Source organism: Lithobates pipiens, unplaced genomic scaffold (genome assembly GCF_037356315.1).
Source record: "Lithobates pipiens isolate NorthernLeopardFrog02 unplaced genomic scaffold, aLitPip1_a1.2 Scaffold_13, whole genome shotgun sequence".
NCBI classification, from domain to species: domain Eukaryota; kingdom Metazoa; phylum Chordata; class Amphibia; order Anura; family Ranidae; genus Lithobates; species Lithobates pipiens.
Window position 1 is genome coordinate 389,500,502 of NW_027507718.1, and position 16,149 is coordinate 389,516,650.

The window sequence follows — 16,149 nt, forward strand, 5'->3', positions numbered from 1 at the left end:
GAAATGAGTATAGACACTGATACATGCACCTACACAGGTTGAACTGGATGGACTGTTGTCTTTTTTTCAGCCTGACTATATAACTATATACCAGTATATATAAATTAATATGCAAAGTGGTTGGATGGAAGCTTCAGAATGCCAAAGATGTTTTTATTACAAATTATGTGAGCAGACTGCAGTTCCTCTTTAATGTTTAATATACATTCTAGGGCACATGCAAGCACACCAGTGCCTCGTACCACCTATCAATGCCTACCAGTGCCACCTAACAGTGCCCACCAGTGGTGCCAATCAATGCCTCATCAGTGCCAGCTAGCTGTGCTGCCTATCAGTGCTACCTATCAATGCTCATCAGTGCCACCTCTCAGTGCTGACTCATCAGTGCCACCTATCATTGTCCCTCAGTGCCGCCTTATCAGTGCCCATCAGTGCAGCCTATTAGTGCCCATCAATGCAGCCTCATCAGCGTACATCAATGAAGGAGAAACATTACCTGTTTGCAAAATTTTATAACAAAATATAAAAAACGCAGTGGTGATCAAATACCACCAAAAGGAAGCTCTATTTGTGTGAAAACAATGATAAAAATCTCATATAGGTCCAGTGTTGCATGGCCGCGCAATTGTCATTCAAAGAGTGACAGCACTGAAAGCTGAAAACCAGTCTGGGCAAAAAGGGGGTTTAAGTGCCCAGTAAGCAAGGGGTTAAAGAATGACTTGATCCTCTGTTGGGTTTTATTTGCTGCCAGTATCCTTTTCGGGGAGGTCTACTGTATCTTCCCAGTGAGGAAACAGCAAAAATATATTAGTGGTTTTAACTCTTCCCTCACACAGTGAAAAACAAAAAATGTTTTGGGTGGAGAGGCATTTTATTGGCAATGGGGCTGGGCACTCCTCCAGAGGTTGCTAGAAGCTCCTTAAGCAAGGCGCAATTTCAACCTCTCAGATAAGTAACAATGCTGTAATTAGGATATGTATAGGAGCAGATTCTTCTCACTGACCACAAATGTAAGGAACATTCTTCCCAATGACCATCCCAGTAATGTCTTGTGAGCTCTAGATGTAGTAATTATTAGCAGGGGTTCCCTGAGACCTGAAACGTATTTCAAAGGACTCTCCATGTTAAAAACGCTGAGAAAGGCGATGTACAATATTTCATTTTGGAAAGGCAGAAGAGGCAGCCAAAATTCATGAGTGTGTTGAAAAGAATGGCACTTAGGAAGCTAGCTGTGATTAGGAAAGTACTTGAGCCCTGGTTCACACCTATGCCAATTACGTGTGTTTCCTCGCATCTAATTCGCATAGCAGAAGAATGTGACTGGCTCCCTATGGATCCATTTCACATATCTCTGGGGTGGCTGCGTAGCGCACTGCACAAAAACGCTTTGGCTCAGTTTCAGGGCCGAATTCAGGCATAGGATCGGCCCTGATTCGTCCCTGAAATGGGGAACGGGGACACACAGCGCTCCTGTGTGATCCGCAGCGTGCTATAGTGTGAACCCGGGCTTAGACTTGGGAAGCTGACCTCCTTGGTATCATTTCATCCAAGACTGCCAGTTTTGTTAGCTAGTGTAATCTCAATTTCAAGGCGGGTAATAAAGAGCAAACTAAAACATGGAAAAATATCACAACTGTAAATCACAATAAACACTCCACCAAAGGATATCACAGGTGTAAAGATACAGAGAAGGCAAAGAGCATTGGTGAGAAAGATAAAAGTTCATTACGGGTACAACGGTTATCCAGGCAAGATAAAAACTGACAGTGCTCTTGTAATCCTGTAAATAGTACTACGTCCATAAGAGAGATCTGAATTAGAATAATTGGGGATTAGACATAAGTCTGTCCTCAGACATTTTACTATGCTAGCATAAACTGCTGAAGCACTTTCTATATCACAGACAATAGATGTGCGCAAATATGGAGAACCTGGTAACAATCAGTGCCTACTGCCATAGAGACTTCAGGTTGCAAAGTTCCTTTGTGTGACAATAATGCCCTATACCAGTGATGGCGAACCTTGGCACCCCAGATGTTTTGGAACTACAATTCCCATGATGCTCTGGCACTCTGCACTGTATTTGAGCATCATGGGAAATGTAGTTCCAAAACATCTGGGGTGCCAAGGTTTGCCATCACTGCCCTATACACATGGTCGGACCTTCCGAGGGAACATGTGCGATCGGATCTTGTTTTCGGAAAATCCGATCGTGTGTAGGCTCTATCTGACTTTTTCCGTTGGAGTTTCCAACACACAAAGTTTGAGATCTGGATCTAAAAATTTCCGACAACAAAATCAGATCTTTAAATTCCGATCATGTGTAGACAGTTCTGACGGACAAAGTGCCACATATGCTCAGAATAAATTATGTGATGAAAGCTATTGGCTACTGGCCCGTTTATAGTCCCGTTGTACGTGTTGTACGTCACCGCGTTCGGAACGATCAGACTTTCCAACAACTTTGTGCGACCGTGTGTATGCAAGACAAGTTTGGGCCAAAATTCATCGGAAAAAAATCTGAGGCCGTTTTCTGGCATTTTAGTGCTAGAAAAAGCACCTGAAAAGCACTTAAAAACTGACTCCTATTTATTTGCATGTACTTGCGGGACGTTACAAAAAGTCCTGCAAGCAGCATCTTTGGGGCGGGTTTGTAGCGCTGTAAAAAGGGCTCCAAATACGTCCCTGCCCATTGAAATGAATGCACCTTAAAAGTGCTTTGATAGCGCCGCAAAATGGGTGATTTTTTTTATATTTTGAATTTTTTTTATATTTTATTCTGAAATGCGCTGCAAAGGCTCAGCTAAAATGCAGCAAGAATGTAGCACGTTGGCGCTGTTTTAGCAGCGCTGTAGTGTGAAAGGGGCCTAAGGGTTTCTGATTGCTTGAAATGCCTCTTAGGCAGGCTATATATGGTGCATATTTCTTTCCTGTAACTGCGGGTTGCAGGAAAGAAATTTGCATCATTCCCATCAACACAGACAGCGCTGAGAGAAATCTCTCCTGTCGGGCATCTGTGGGGGGAAGGAGCGGGGGAAGATAGTGATTATTGCTAGTGGCTATAGCTGTTGCAATCGATAATTTCAAGTGAATCCGGCAGGCTGGTTGTACCGAAGTTGATTGATCAATTAACTTGTTACATTCAGTCTGCCAACACATGATTCAAACCGTCTATGGCCAGCTTAATGCAGGCCATACCTGGTCGAATTTAGAATTTCTTTTCAAAATCAGAATGTTCGTCCTTCTTCTCTCTTTTTTTTTTTTTGTGATCCGATGCACCATCATTGATTTTCGAAATTCGGCAGACCAAGCTTTCAATTTCACCTCGTATTGCTACAGAAAATAATTTTCGTGTCCGGGAATCTTCTTTTCTCTCCGTAAATTTTCTTTTCTTGCACATGCGCATTTTTTTTTCTTATTACAGTTCTCGCACGATTCTCCCATAATTAATTATAAAATCGTTCGTTTTTCAAAACATTTCCACCATGTCCCATTCCTCAAATTTGATTGCCGCACAAAAATCTGCTGTTGCTGCAGCCTACTAATGGTGCGAAATTCGAAAAAAAATTCTTAGATACGATTTTTGAAAGAAAATTCTTTCGAAATTCGAACCGTGTATGGCCGGCATTAAGAAGGAAAGTTACAAAACAGAGCCTCCTGGGCATGCTCCGGCTCAAGGCAGTTACAATAAAACAAATTTTGGTTGAAATGGATGGATTTGTGTCTTTTTATAACCAGAGTAACAATTTAATTCTGATTAACTATGAAACAAAAGATACTTAAGCTGGGTACACACGGCCAAAAATCACCTGAAAACAGTCAGTTATGCAGGAATCGGCCAACTTTTGGCCCATGTGTACAAGTTTTCATTCAACAAAAGCTGAGGTCATGACCAGCTTCTGTCAAACAAGCATACTGAAAAAAAAATGTTGTTCGGCCCACTGGGTTGAATGGAAAAAACTTGGTGTAACCACTCATTAAGCATCTAGAACAGTGTCAGATCCATGACGTTTTATGTGTAGAGGAGAAAAGATCAAAGGACCGTCCTGCCCATCATAGCTACTACAAAATGGACATGTGAAGCTACTCTGTGGCCCACTATTTGGGATACCCCACTGTCAAGTGCAAGACAGCAATGCCCATACTATTTTAATAGCCTCCAATGGTTGAACAGTCAGTCACCCTAAATAACATCCTCAGCTTCTATCAGGGCCAGTATACGTTATATTCAGTGGTATCATTTGGTTTTGTGCTGCCCAAGGCAAGACTAAAATCACCCCTTCCATCTAAATTTGTCCCACTCCAGTCGTGGTATACCATTCTTTTCTCAGGGTCTGATGAGGAAGCTGCAGCCATTCATAGTAAACAGCTGTAGCTTCCTCATCAGAGGCATGATTCATCAAAGTGCCACATACCGTATGTGGTCAGTGGAGCAGAGGATGGAATCAGCGAGGCATAGGATGAGGCTGCACCGATGAGGCACTGATATGCGGCATTGATAGGCAGCACTGATGGGCGCTGATGAGCAAAAATGATTGACAGCACTGATTGCCACTGATAGGCAGTACTGATGGGCGCTGATAAGCAGCACTGATAGGCAGCACTGATGGGCACTAATAGGTGGAACTAAAGGTCACTGATTGACGGCACTGATGTACACTGTTAGGCAGCACTGATAGTTGCCACTCATTATTGAACTAATGATCAGTGCCCTAATTATCACTGTAGATGCCCCCTTTTACAAATGCCAGTTACTGGCTCTCTCCTCTCCTCATGCTGTGACAGTGTGAGGAAAGAAATTCTGATAACCAGCAAGTGTATTTTACATTGTGATTTGCTGTAATTGCACACAGCTGATCATGTAGTGAAGACCTGCTGTGATTGGCTCTTTTCTCTGATCTGTAATCGGCTATGTCAAGAGGACACATGGTTCTGGGAGGGCGTCAATAGATACCCTTCCAGAACTGGGGGGTGGTGCCGCTCCCCTGAAAGATGCCACCCAAGACAAGCTCCTTGTTTGCCGCATGGCAGATACAACGTGCTTACATTCGTAGTAGCCGATTCAACCCATATATCCCAAAATTAGTGGAATTTCAGAATACACCCCTGTGATGACTAATTTGTATTTTTTAATGTCATTTTATTATTCAAGGAATTGACAAGAAATGGTGATAAATGACCGTATGAAATGTATCAGTTATTAGCCACATGATGGGATGTTGTGGGCCAGTTAGAATATTTTAAAACAATTTGCAACCTAAATTCTACAAATTTATGTTTGTGCACATCTGTATGTGTTATACATAAAACACACTCTTCAGATCTAATTTGGATTAGGCATAGATTAATTCTTTTTTAATTTTTATTTTTTTGTTCAGCCAGTGGGCAGAATGAAAAAGAGGGGAATTCCCACACTTTGGAGAGATTTTCTCTAATTTCCTGCTATGGGAAAGGAAGTGAAGGGAACAATGGGACACAGAGGGCTGAAAAGAACAGGGATTATAACCCCCCTTTACTCGATTCAAGAGAAAAATCAGTTTGGACTTTAGTTATAATTTTTTGTTATCAGATGTTATGCTCTAAGTGGAGATATTTGACATTTTGGAGTTAAAATTCCATTGGCTGCTTTCCTATATTGGCTGCATTTTTGCAACATTCCCTCCAAACCGGTTCCGATGACCCTGGCAGACCTCCAAATGCAGGATTTCAAACAGGCAAAACTATTAGTTCAAATTTTATTTTGCTTTTATTCATCACTTCCACATTTCCTGACGAAAAAATTACTAGAACAGTTCTCATCTTTACAATCTGACTGGTCTTTGTGCTTCTCACCTGTAACAAATTGCAGTTACAGAGTTTTTGCAAATATTAACAAAGAAATTGGAAGCTGAGAGGATACCTTCAGTGAAAAAGATTAGCAGATTTCAGAGTATAAAGTGGTCACAAATTTAAAAAGGTAAACTTGCACCCTCCCCACCCCCATACCCACCGGTCCCCACTGCACCTACCTTCCTGGGTGATTAGCTGTCACTGCCCATGCAGCCGTCGCAGCACTGAAGGGTTTTAAAAGACTTCTTTCCTTAGGGCTTCTGGGATGAATCGGAACGATTCTGATTGGACATGCGCTGATATGTGACCACTCGGAATTGCTCTGATCTGGTCCTAGAAGCCCTAAAGAAAGAAGGGGAAGTAGAGTGGGGCTATCAAATCCCTGGGTCACTGCACTAGCTGTTTGGACTGTGATAGATAATCACCACGGAGGTAAGCGTGGTTGGGAGTGTGTAGGGCAGGGATATGCAATTAGTGGACCTCCAGCTGTTGCAGAACTACAAGTTCCACGAGGCCTAGCAAGACTTTGACTGCCACAAGCATGACACCCAGAGGCAGAGCATGATGGGACTTGTAGTTTTGCAACAGCTGGAGGTCCGCTAATTGCATATTCCTGGTGTAGGGTATTCGTTCACCTTTTAATTTTTGTAAAAAGGTGAACATTAGGCTATCAATACACGCAGGCAGAACAAAACAAACCGACATCCACACTATACAGCGTGAATGGAGGAATCTCCCTTGCTAGCTATTGTATTCTGATGTCCGCTGCTGTCAGGGTACCCTAACAGTGACTGTAGCTGATTTTTCTTTTTTTTTTTTCTTTGGCAGAATTTAAATTGCATTGACACCTTTTTTTTTTTTTTTTTTGCAGATTTCTTTCAACAAATCATTGAATACACTGAGGTACTCCGAGATCTACCACTGATTAAACTGTGGATTGGCCCTCTGCCTTTTTTAATAGTATATCATGCTGAAACTGTAGAGGTGAGTAAAATAATCTCTGCATACATATACATACTTATATTCCTGCTGTGTATATTTGGAGAGAGGGAGTGGTAGAGCTGCACAATTAATCGTTATCGCAATCTTGACTAAAGTGTTTCACAATTATTTCTATGCAAAGAATTCTCTCTACTCTTCTGAAGCCACAGCCTTCAAAAGAAAGGAAGAGAAAAACTGGGCAGTCTGCCAAGAATCAAACATTCTTTATCAGTTGAACTTGAGTATAAACATTGTAACAATTTGTCAATGGAATAGACTGTGTAAGGCCGTGTACACACGATCAGACCATCCGGCGGGCTTAGTCTTGTGGACAAACTGCCGGAAAGTCCGCCAAATTTCCGAATGAGCGGACCTGCCCACAGTATGTGCCGTACTTTTGAAATGAACGGACTTGCCCACACACGGATCCCGGCTACCCGGAGCCGCCTTTAAAATGAACAGACTTTTCTCTGTGCGGGAAAATCCGTTCATTTCAAAAGTATTAGCACACACATGGCCATATTGTCCGCCGGACTGCGAGTCCGGCGGACAGTTTTTGAGTCAAAACTACTTCCTAAGTCCGCCGGATTTTTGGGTAAAAAAAAGTCAGCGGGAGCCCACACACGGGCGGATTGTCCGTCTGACTTTTCCGCCGGATAGTTTGATCGTGTGTACGCGGCATAAGTGAAAAAAGTTTAACCACTTAAACACTAAACCTTTTTTAGTTTGTATTTGTTGGTTTCAAGTTAATATCATGTTTGTTTGCTAGAAAATGACTTAGAACCCCCAAACATTATGTATATTTTTTTTAGCAGACACCATAGAGAAAAAAATGGTGGTTGTTGCAATATTTTATGTCACATTTTTATGTATTTTTTGAAAAAATTACTTGAATGAATTAAATAATAACCAGTAAAGTTAGCCATTTTTTTTTTTTGTATAATGCGAAAGATTTTACATCGCAAGAATAGCAATCTTTTTATTCTAAGCAAAAAAATCGTGATTCTCATTTTGGTCAGAATCGTGCAGCTTTAGGGGGTGGATGTAAAAAAGGGGAACTAGTGAGTCTGGGATCTGGTTATGTAGCTACAAACCTAATTCACTTTCATAGTTAAATGGAAGCAGCTGACAGAGTTAATGAACTAAGTGCATTATATTGAAGGAATATCATGAAAATAGTTAAATCTATTTATAAAATTGACATCTGTGGCTTGCAGGCCTGGTGCTGACTGCCCCTTATTTTTTTTTTTTAAATGGGCATCACAGATGCACAAAGTAAGGAAATCTCCCCAGTTGAGTGATAAAAGAAATTGTAAAAAATGTAGCCTAGGTTCACATTGGAGTGATTTAGCATGCGATTTGACATGTCAAATTGCATTGCCAAATCGGCGGCAGTTGCCAGCAATGGCACCGTACAAATCGGTGCGACGCCACACCGATTCCCAAAAGCAGTTTCTGTACTACTTTTGGTGACGTCGGGGTACGATTTCCATAGACATCTGTGCAGCAACCCATACAGATGTCTCTGAAATCGCCCCCGAAATCTGGGCTGACATGTGGGAATAAAATTGTGCGAGCTCAGTGTTCGCACGATTTCATTCCCACTGTCAGTGTGAACCTGGACTTAAAGTGCAGTCCAATCCATCCAGAACCAGACCCTCTTCTGCCCTCAAAAGGGCAGAGGGCAGCCAAATCTGATTCTGTGTTATAGCTCAATCAAGAAATGGGCAGCACACCGTAAATTAAACTTTTCATTGAGTTTCATTTATGGTGTATGGGCCATTTCTTGAATGATAAATGAAAACTTTTTTTTTCTTTCTGTCTCTATTTAAAACTGAAGAAAATACCTGTAGTTATGCTGTATATAGGCATTTTTATAGAAGGCCCTGGGAATAGCAATAATACAACTTTTAAACGGGAATTGATTTCCAGCACACCAATAAAAGCAATACAAATTTATTTGTAATAATAAAAGCAGCAATTTCACTTTAACACTGGTCAAGGGTCAGGATGAAGTGCCACTTTTTCTGGCAGTACACAGCATTGGATGTGCACTGAATACAGCAATGGTTCTACACTTACTGAGAACATTATAAAAACTATTAGCTTTTATTTAAGTACTTGATATGCTGGTTATCTAGCGGCTGCTTTTATAGATACTGCATTTTAGTTGCTGCACAAGATAATGTATGGCCACTTGTTCTCTTTGGGCTTAATCTGACACTGCAGTTCTAGTACAAATAATAGCAGAGTAAAGCCTGTACAGTGCATGTGAATGAAACCTAACCACAAAATAATGTTTCTGTGAAGCTTTCTAGTAGCCATTGTTTCTGACTTCTCAGGATTCTTGGATTCCTGATGGCAGAGTTTTCAATAACCACCAGCAGGTGGTAATCTGCTACTGAGCTCCGGCGTGTTCGCACAGCCCACGTGCAGAGCCCGCCAGGAATTCGGCGCTGCGCTAATCACAGGCAGTGAGACGTTTATCAATCTCTGCAGCTGCGCATTGGGACAATGTCTCACTGCCTGTGATTAGCGCAGCGCAGTGCCAACTTCCTGGCGGGCTCTGCACGTGGGGTTTGCGAACACTCCAGAACTAGTCCTTATTCCTGATGCTGGAGTCTTTTAAATCTAGCCCATCTACTGCCCCTTAGCATTTTGTCAGTGGGCTTCATGTCTGCCCAGGCCCTTCTGTGCCCTACTCCCCATTGGTATCATGCTAAAGGCTGATGGTGTTTAAAGTAAAGCAATTTTTTTTTAAATAACATTGCATACTTACCAGCTTTTCGCAAAAAGGCAGGGTTTTTATAACAGAAAAGACCCTAGACTCTAGTCTCTTCTGTCATAAATGTCCCCCCTGCCTGTCAACAGTAATGCAATATGGACTGCGCATGTGCAGCTCAGACCACATTAATGGCACGCTCTGCAGAGCGTGGTGAAGTAACTTCCGCGCGCAAGCACGAGAATGACCTCACTGCAGACAATCCAGCGGCCGAAGATTCAGAACCTGAAAATAATTTAACCTAAAAAGAAAAATATACCGTATTACAGCTTACAAGTTCTTAGCCCCTGTACACACGGTCGGAGATTTCCACAACCAAATCTGTCGGATTTTGTCCGTCGGATCTTGTCCGAAACTGTTGCATACACACGGTCGGACAAAGTTGGCAAAAAAATCCGATCTTTCAGAACGTGATGACATAATTTTGTTACGATGGGACTACATTCAGGCTAGTAGCCAATAGCTTTGATGTAGGAATTTGATCTGAGCGTGCGTTGCACTTGGTCCGATCATTATTCTCTACACATGATTGGAGTATGTCCGATCGAACCAGTTGGTCGGGAAATATTTCCAACATGTTGGAAAATTGGGTCCGACGGAATCAGTCCGATGCATACCACACACAGTCGGATTATCCGACAGCACGGTCCGATAGGACACATTCCGACGGATTCTCCGACCGTGTGTACAAGGGCTTAGATGCAGTGGCTGCATTTGTTTCCTTTTTTTAGGTATAATTTTTTTTTCTTTATTTTTATCTGGCAATCCAGCCTGAAAATTGGTTATTTTTTTCCCTTCCTTTAACAGACCAAACTGTTCAGCAAAAGTGGCAGTTGGAGGGTTGGAACAAACTATTTAGCACTAATGGGAGGTGCTTACAAAGTAGTCTCTAGTTTTATTCATTCATGTAAAACATTTTATACCAAAAATAAAAATCTGTTTGCTGTAACTGCTTAAAAATTGTTTAGCTGCTAGTGTATCTAATGCCGTGTACACATGGTCGGACTTTCAAGGTCCAACAGAATAATTTCATCGATATTCCGATCGCGTGTGGGCTGCATCGGACTTTTTCTTTAGAAAATTCTGACGGATCTAGAAATATGTCTTAAATCTTTCTGACTGAATCAATTTCTATTGGGGAAAACCGTTCGTCTGTATGCTGTTCCGATGGACCAAAAACGACGCAAGGGCAGCTATTGGCTACTAAACTTGCTTTTTCTACTCCAGTCATACGTGTTGTATGTCACCGCGTTCTAAACAATTGGACTTTTATGTGATCATGTGTAGACAAGTCCGTTTCAGTGGAACTCCTTAGAAAAAAATGTCAGAGTTTATTCTCGTGCATACGTGGCATAACACTACTTTCTCATCAGACTGATAGTGCTGCTGTACAAAGGTGGCACTCCTGCATCCAGAGTGTAGACACCCTAAAACAGGTAGTGTGTAACTGGCTGGATTACTATGTAGAATTAAAAAAGAAAAACAAATGCAGTCACCACATTGATAATACAACTTTAAAATGTTTAGATGTTGCCTAAAACAAATCTTTACTTTTTTCAGATAAACTTTATAAAGTGTACCAGGAGGCATGTAGAGGTTTGGGGGGCTTGAACCAGGCTACCTTTGTTTAGTGGGGGCATTACCATATTTACTTCTTGTTTTGTACAAAACTATAAAATGTAATTATATTAATATTGATTTTCCATTATGTAACATAAATAATTGTTGTATCCCAAGTAATGAAGTGATAGAAAAGGTTGTGATGAAGCATTCTGTGTTTTTTTTTTCTACTTTACAGCCTATACTTAGCACCTCAAAACACATGGACAAGTCCTTTGCATATAAATTTCTTCATCCTTGGCTTGGACTGGGACTATTGACAAGGTACATATATGGGACTATTAACAAATTATACATTTTATCTTCATTTGAACACACATATGGCACTTTTAGCACTCCATATCTTTTTAGGTACATATTCTGTTTAAGCACAGAATGCTGTGTTTTTCTAAATTACGATTAAAGTGGTTCTAAGGGCAGAAGTTTGTTGAATGAAGGTAAAAAACCTTCTGCAAGCTGCTTCTCCCTCCATACTTACTTATACTGAGCCTGATCTTGATCCAGCGATGTGCAGAAGAGCCGGGCTCTCTCTCTCTCCTCATTGGTTCCAAGCCTATAAGACATACAGAGCCATCTTAGGAATGAGCATGCACGGGTGCTCCCACAGCAAGCAAAGTACATATTTATAAGTAGCTTTATTTTCCATTCTCTAGTGTTTGCATGACTTGTTCCCATGGGTCAATAAAAATATAACTATTCTTCATTTGCAGTGACAAACATACACCTATTATAAATTTACCATCCGTAGCCCACCTATAGGGGAAACAGAAAAGCAAAGTACTTTACAGCTTTTACTGTACACACTGAAATATCTAGAGTATTGTCTTGCTGAACAAATGTGTGTATACCTTAGTCTAGGTTCACACCCATGTGGCTACGCTTGATGCATTTTTCAGGCATGTTTTTCAGTGCATTTAGCATTTTTAAACCAGCAGTTTTAATGGGTTTTTGCATGCAGTTTTCATGCATTTTGCTTTTTACGTTTTTTTGTTTTGTTTTTTACTCTTTGAATGCACTGTAAAACACACTGTATATAGCTGGTTGCTAAGAAGGGGGCCGGGAAGCCGGCCGCTGCATCCTTAGCAAACAGTGAGTCATCAGCTGTCAGCGGGATTCCCCACTGAAAGCTGAATGCAAAAAAAAATTATAATTTCCCGCAAACAATTTGCTAAAAAAAAAAACGGCGTGGGGTTTCCCCTAGGTCCATGCCAGGCCCTTCACCTCTATGGTATGGATTCGGAGGGGACCCCCATGCCTACAAAAATTGTGTGGGGTCCCACCCAAAATCCATACCAGAACCTTATCTGCGCATGCCGCCCCCGGCAGGTCAGGAAAGGGAGGGGCCCCTTCTTAAAAGGGGGCTTCCAGATTCTGATAAGCCCCCCCCCGCACGCAGACCCTGACAACCACTGGCTAGGGTTGTTGGGAAGAGGCCCCCCCTGCCCCAAAGCGCACACACCCCCCCCCCCCCATGTTGCCTACTGCGCATGTGTGCGACACCGCTAGGCTTTCCTACTGGCCCGGCGGCGGGAGGAAGAAGGAGGGAGGAAGAGGGAGCCGAGCTGCTGATGTAATTCACCACGGTGTGGTCTCCTGGAAGTGGGGACAGAATGCCCATCAAAGACAGATATCTCTCCCCCCTGAAAGGTGGCAAATGTGGCATCGGGGGGGGGGGGGGGGCAACAAATGAGGGAAACTTCCATTTTTGGGTGGAATTTCTCTTTATGGCCTCATGCACACTTGAGCACAACAACGTTTTTTTTTTCTGCCTCTAAACGCCCCTCCATGTTGGACTATGTGTCCATGTACACTATAGGCATTTACAGAAATGTAAAGGCAGAAAAATAAATCACTTGTGCTTTCAACAAAGGAGTGTTTTGGCATAAAAAAAAAAAAACGCCTTATGCGTCTAAACCCACCTGCTAGGCACGTTTAGCGCTTCAGTGCTTTTCATTTAAATGGCCACAGTAAATTGAAAGTTCAACTTTATTCAGAAAATTAAGTCCTGCTAGATCACTTCAGGCTGGCCCCTTTTGCAGGTATAGCTATGTAAAACATTAAAAATACGTGCCTATACTGTGTAAAATTCAGTAATACACTGTCTCATTTTGCTCTACACATGCTCAGTTGCTCTCCATTTTTAGGCACTGTTGAGTTTGTAGAGGCCGATCTGCTGACAGTCTAGAAGTGGAATTAAACCCCCCTATCCTTTACACTACAGCCAAAAAAGCTGCTTCTGCTTTGATCTGCAACTGCCATGGTGCTGTACATGTGATCAGTCATGACACCAGCCATTTGATATTTGACAGTTTGGTCGATGACACAAGCAAATGTGACAGTTAGCAATCCCGCATTCCAGGAATGTAACTGTTTTTGTAAACCAATAAATCAATGGGTTTAGTTTTGCTTAGATTTACTGCTGTTTTTTGGCTCTGGGCTCAAGCAAAATGGCAGCTCCCAGCAAGAAGAAACAGACAATGCTGGAAGCAATTTACAGCACATTGTAATTTTGGTAGCATAATTATTTATGTGGATTGTGTGTTCCTTGCTAAAGAACATTATTTTTTATCAAGTTGTTATGGGTAAAGCTTTAATATCCTTGCCAGTGAAATGAATAAACTCCCAAGCGCTTGGCAGGCCTAAATGCATTTGCAAAAGTGCTGCTTGGATGCGTTTTTGAAGCCGCTTTTTATCCTTCTGGGGAAAAACATTTACAAGGGCCCCAGTGTGCATGAGGCCGAAATCTTAAGCTATATTTCTATATTAGACCCCTTTCACACTGCTGATGTTTTTCAGGAGCTACAGCGCCTGAAAAAAGCGTCTCGATTCAATCCAGTCTGAAAGCCCGAGGGCTGTCACACTGGAGCGGTGCACTGGCAGGGCGTCAGAAAAAGTCCTTCCAGCAGCTTCTTTGGAGCGGTGAAGGAGCTGCTCCCCATTGAAATCAATGGGGCAGTGCTGCGATACCGCCAGCAAAACACCTCTCCGGCTGCATTTTGCGGGTGGATTTAACCCCTTTTTGGCTGCTAGTGGGGAGGGGGGGGGGGTGGGGGGATTAGTGGCGGCTGAATAGTGCCACTAAAATGACGGTAAATCAGCACTAAAAATAGCGCCCCTTTACAGCTGACGCCCTAGGCTGCACGGTGTGAAAGCCTTCTAAGGGAGTATTTACACTGCATGTTGAAGCATCACTGGTGCAGTTTCCAACAAAACTGATCATCTGTGAAAGTTTATTTCAAAACATTTTTGGTTTGTGTTTGTTATATAGTGGAGTCATGCAGGACATACCTGTTTTCTGACAGAAAGTACAAGGACTCCTATTATTCAATCTACTGCTCTTTTTCTCATCTACATACTGAATAATTCAAGTTAAATCCCATGCCATCAAGTTGGATAAAGTTTTTAACTTGACAAAGTAAACAAAAAAAGGAGCCACCAGAGGGTGCAACACCTCCACACCTGCATGAATGTACTACAGAAAATATTTGGGTACACTGCATTCCAGTAATCTTTCATTATGCTGTTTTGGAAAGCAGACATTTTCATATTTTATGTACAAGGAACATCTCTTTACTGTAAAGATTTTCTGAATTCTTGTAGAACCCAGAAATAGGATGCAAACTGTATGGAAGACCAGTTTATATGAGACTTACATAAATGTTTCTCTCGTCGCATTATTCTGAAATGTTGTTCCATTCTGTCTTTCCACTTTGATTGGGCAGGAAGGTAACCTCATAAAATAGGTTTTGGATCTGCAAAAGCAAAGATCTCTCAGACTCTTCAACTTTTCACAGTTCACTTAAAATGAAAAGAATTGTATTGGTCAGAGTTTGTATATTATTATGATTTATTATTATAAAGAATTTATAATACACCACCAGTTTCTGCAGTGCTTTACAAAATAAATGGAGACAGTGCAATTATAATGCTATTCAATACAAGGCGGTTTGGAGGACCCTGGTCATGAAAGATTACAATCTAAAGGGAGAGGCAAGTGATATAAAAAGTAATAACCTGGGATGAGGGATGAGTTGATGGAGAAGATATCATTACAATTAGATGGGGAAGAATAGGTGTTCCTGAAGAGATGAGTTTTCAGGGTTCACATAAAGGCGATCCTGCTTACTAATAGAACACTTAACAATTTCGCAACACCCACAGCTACAAAGGCTTCAAGGTTGCTTTACTAAAGGAGTAGAGATGGTTAAATTAGCAGTGACTGTTCAATTTGCAAAGTTAATGGCAGAGAAAAAAGGTAAAGCTGTGTTCATTTTAAAATTTCTAGTTCTGTACTACCCACGGACTTAAAGCCTAATGCCGCGTACAACCGATCGTAATTTTGGTCTGAAAAAGCTCTGATGGTTTTCCCGACGGAAATCCAACGGGATTTTGCTCAAGCTGTCTTGCATACACACGGTCACACCAAATTCCGACCGTCAACGAACGCGGTGACATACAACACGTACAACGGGACTAGAAAAAATAAGTTCAGTAGCCAATAGCTTCAGTCTCCTAGTTGAATCTGAGCATACGTGAGTTTTTGCATGTCGGAATTGCATACACACAATTGGAATTTCGATAGAAACTTTTTCCGTCAGAAAAATTGAGAACCTGCTCTCAATCTTTTGCTGGCGGAAATTCAGCCAGCAAAATTCCGATGGAGCATACACAGGGTCGCATTTTTCGACGAAAAGCTGTCATCGTTCTTTTGCTGGCCGAAATTTCGACCATGTGTACGCGGCATAAGTGCAGTAAAGACCACACACAGAAAAATCAGCACAATGAACATAACTCATAGTCAATAGGATGTGCCCCTTGTGCCAATTCATCTTCTGTTGGTGAAAATCTTCCTCCGTCCAAAACCCCCCCACCCCTGCCGCCATTCATCTTCTGCTGCAATGGGGTTTCGTACAACTGGCTCTCGTAAAAAGAGCCTG

At 41.8% G+C, this 16,149-nt stretch overlaps 1 protein-coding gene across 1 annotated transcript in view; it reads left to right on the forward strand.

Annotated features, from left to right (window-relative positions):
• Positions 1-16,149, forward strand: part of LOC143975212 (cytochrome P450 4V2-like) — a 75,477-nt gene that overhangs the window by 20,062 nt on the left and 39,266 nt on the right. Inside the window, exons 2-3 of the mRNA XM_077477354.1 lie at positions 6,701-6,813; positions 11,391-11,476. Coding sequence (XP_077333480.1) covers positions 6,701-6,813; positions 11,391-11,476 — 199 coding nt within the window. The remainder of the gene's footprint in view (positions 1-6,700; positions 6,814-11,390; positions 11,477-16,149) is intronic.